Below are 3,283 nucleotides of genomic sequence, written 5' to 3'. Positions count from 1 at the left end.
TTGAGTATATAATTATTTTAAAAATATCATAAATTATATATATATATTTATTTATTTATTTAATTTTTTTTTATTTCGAACAATAACGATTCGAACACGAACGAACGCATCACTGTTCGTGTTTGGTTCGTTTAGCAAACCGAACGAAAAAAATTGTTCGTGTTCGTCTCGTTTGCTTATCGAACGAATCGAACACGAACGCTCTGGCGAATCGAACACGAACTGTTTGCGAACAACGAGCTTTTTTAACAGCCCTAAAGGGCACCCTTGCAGCGCTAGTCCGCGCGAACAACGAGCTTTTTTGACAGCCCTACTTGCAGCGCTAGTCCAAACTCTTGGCGACTCATCTTTAATTTCTTACATTTCTCCTATACTAATATAATTCTACAGAAAAATTCCATTTATTTTTATTTACGTATTTATTTAGTTGGGGGAAGTGTGGGGTTTGGACCGGGTGTTACATATATTCTTGCAAAACCGTCCTTTCCGGTCACGTGTGGTACAATTAAATAATGGAACAATAAATATTTGAAAGTTGAAATAAATAAAAAGAACAAGAAAAATTTATATTTCTAACACTCAAATTTTAATATTTACATTTATAACAGATTAGTGCCATAAATCTACATGAATTTCACTTGTTTTAAGAAAGTTTAGGTGTCTGATATGATATTGTCTCCCATGTATATCAATGCCCCCATAAAAATATCACTTTTGCTGAAAAATAGTGCACCACCATTCCTTACAGCTCATCTCACAATTGACTCTACCTCCATAACCTCCTATTTCTAATAGGACAGCTTGGTGTAGCAAAAGATTGCATTGAGAAATACCAGAAACAGCTTTTCTGTACAAGGAGAACCGCCCTCCTCCTCCCTAACAACTCTCATTCATGATAAAATCCCTTCTTTTTCCTTCCTCCGCCTCCTCACTCCCCCCCCTACCCCCTCTTGAAATTTGCAAGTTCACTTTTTTATTTTATCGTCATGCTTCTGTTTGTCTAAACATACAGACAGGTGGGCCTTTTGCGTTCTTCATGATGTTTTTCTGACGGTGTAAGATCAATAATAGAGGAGCGAGATGAAGGAGAATGGCGTTTGCACGGGTTAGGGGAAACAAATTTCTGAAATCCATTTATTTCTTCATTAAAGGTATGATATCAATGTTCTATCTTTTTCATTTATTTTTCCTTCCATTTGATTGAATGGTTTATGATTCTGTCTCTTTTTCTATTTGTAACCCTAAGGGCGCTTCCAATGAGTCCCAAGGTGAAGAGTTTGTTCAAGGGATTAAAATATATCTCTCAGATCTTTGGTAATATTAGTGATTTGCTCCCTTTCTGTTACATTCTACCTTGCATTTTGTTGTGTTTTGTCATTCTGAAAAGTAGAGGGTTTGTTTTCCATTTTTTAGTTTACAAGGAACAGGAGATGGAGATAGGGCACCCTACAGATGTGAGGCATATTGCACACATTGGCTTTGCCAGCGATTCTATACATGCACCCAGCTGGGTATCTTTCTTCTCTGCATCGCTCTTTTGGTGCAAAATTATGGAGGATTTATGTAATTTTTATTTTTAATTTTCTGAGCAGATGAGTCAGTTCAAATCTGCATCAGATATTACCCCTGCATCGCTGAATGGTTTCACTTCAGCTTCTTTGAATGATTTTGGTCAGTCTCTGGAGACCTCTTGCTGTTTTCTTACCTTTCCCTTATTTTTTTTACTTTCATTTTTAGTTCATAATTAATTGTTGTTATCTCAGTTATCTCAAAAAAAAAAAAAAAAGAAGCATTTTTGGATGTTTTTCTATCAATCAAAATGCTCCCAATTGAAAATAAATTGAGATTTACCCTTTTTTCCTATAATGATATTTGCTTATTCAATGTTAGCCTTGAATACATTTTGTCTCAAAGAAAAAAGATAACATTTTTATGAATTTATTCTTTCAAGCTTTGGGGTCCCCTAAAGAAACAAGGAATGATTATTTTGACATAACTTTTAAATTCTCTGGTTTATCTGAGCTCAATGTTACAACCGAATTATTATGTTGATTGCCTGTAAAATCTTTATTTTATGCCTTGTAACAATGTTGTGTACAAGTTCATTAGAACCAGAATCAAAATCAAAATATGTTTTTTGAGTACAAAGCAAAGTTTAAGCTGAAAAGCTTATGAATGTCACCTTTTATTTTCTACTTTTATTTCATTTCAAAAAGTTTTGGATTCAGAATTTACTGAAAAGAAAACAGCAGTGCTCTGCCAACTATTTTCTTAATCATCTCAGCTCTTGACATTAAGAGATCATTCTATGTTTCTTTTAAGAAAAACATCATGCTCACATTTCCTGTTCTCAGGGCAGATTATAAGCAACCCAGAAGATGGCAATCTGTTTCATCATCTACAAACTCCATAGACGGCTTACGGCCTGATCTTCCCAAACCTTCAAAGAAGAAGAAAAGAAAGAAGGTTATTGCTTCTTCCTCGGTGACTTCAATATGTTCTTCGAGCTCCTCCTTCTCCGCCGCCTCCAAAGAACTCGTTGAAACACCAAAACATCTTCCGGTTGCTTGCGAAGAAGTTATACCTGAAATGCCAAATCAACTCCAAGCTGTCATCAGCGAACCTGTGTGTGTCTGAAATAAAACGCATTGCTGTCATTTTTGAAGATGAACTAATGGATGCTTATGAGAAAGGATGGAAGAGTAAGATAAACTTGAGATACTTCTATATATCTTAGAAAAGATATTATGTATTATATGATCTTTTCTCTCTTTTGTGCAATTTAGAAGTAACAAATATATGTGATTAGGAGTACTGAAATGAACAAGAGAAGGAATTCTCCCACATCAAATAACTCAAGATATATGTAGAATTTGGAGATCTTGTTGTCCCTTGTTTTGTTCCAATGCATGTTGGGTAGTGGATTTGGCTTGTAACTGATGGATGTATCCTGAAATTTATGAGCTTGTCCATGAAGGCATGAGATTTTCTTCCTGTGATGGTTTTCTGAAAGGAATGGTTTACATTAAACTAAACTGTTATTGGGTAAAAGGCTTGTGTAATTCATTTTCTATTCTTTATTTACTTATAACGATGCTTCTAATTATATTTGCGTAGCTTCATGAATCGTTTATTTATTTATTTATTTATTGCTTGCTAGAAAGTCAGCAAAATTGAAATTTATTTATTTATTTATTGCTTGCTGGAAAGTAACCAATGAATCATTACAAATAGGTTTATCATACCAATAAACAAAATATCCCTAGAGTACACCATCAATAAT

The 3,283-nt window shown here is 34.3% G+C and overlaps 1 protein-coding gene across 2 annotated transcripts; it reads left to right on the top strand.

The window, feature by feature from the left end:
* The first annotated feature begins 708 nt into the window (after positions 1 to 708).
* LOC110022778 (CRIB domain-containing protein RIC10-like) lies at positions 709 to 2,966 on the top strand. 2 transcript variants are annotated; one of them, XM_020721886.1, is made up of 5 exons: positions 709 to 1,151; positions 1,247 to 1,314; positions 1,414 to 1,511; positions 1,593 to 1,671; positions 2,360 to 2,966. In XM_020721886.1, exons 2-5 carry the CDS (start codon positions 1,257 to 1,259, stop codon positions 2,635 to 2,637), a joined length of 513 nt encoding a protein of 170 aa, XP_020577545.1. In that variant the 5' UTR covers positions 709 to 1,151; positions 1,247 to 1,256; the 3' UTR covers positions 2,638 to 2,966. The 2 variants fall into 2 exon arrangements, with proteins under 2 accessions (XP_020577545.1, XP_020577544.1); XM_020721885.1 differs by lacking the exon at positions 709 to 1,151 and having other exon boundaries at positions 1,186 to 1,314.
* Positions 2,967 to 3,283: the final 317 nt, after the last annotated feature.

This window comes from Phalaenopsis equestris, unplaced genomic scaffold (genome assembly GCF_001263595.1).
Source record: "Phalaenopsis equestris unplaced genomic scaffold, ASM126359v1 Scaffold000202, whole genome shotgun sequence".
Lineage (NCBI taxonomy): Eukaryota > Viridiplantae > Streptophyta > Magnoliopsida > Asparagales > Orchidaceae > Phalaenopsis > Phalaenopsis equestris.
Note: the sequence above shows the minus strand (reverse complement) of the source record. Positions and strands in the feature narration are given on the sequence as shown.

Coding starts and splice junctions, on each gene's coding strand:
- LOC110022778 (XM_020721885.1), top strand. CDS start 1,212: ATGATTCTGTCTCTTTTTCTATTTGTAACCCTAAGGGCGCTTCCAATG. Junction 1,315..1,413: donor ATATATCTCTCAGATCTTTG/GTAATATTAGTG, acceptor TCCATTTTTTAG/TTTACAAGGAACAGGAGATG. Junction 1,672..2,359: donor AGCTTCTTTGAATGATTTTG/GTCAGTCTCTGG, acceptor TTCTCAGGGCAG/ATTATAAGCAACCCAGAAGA.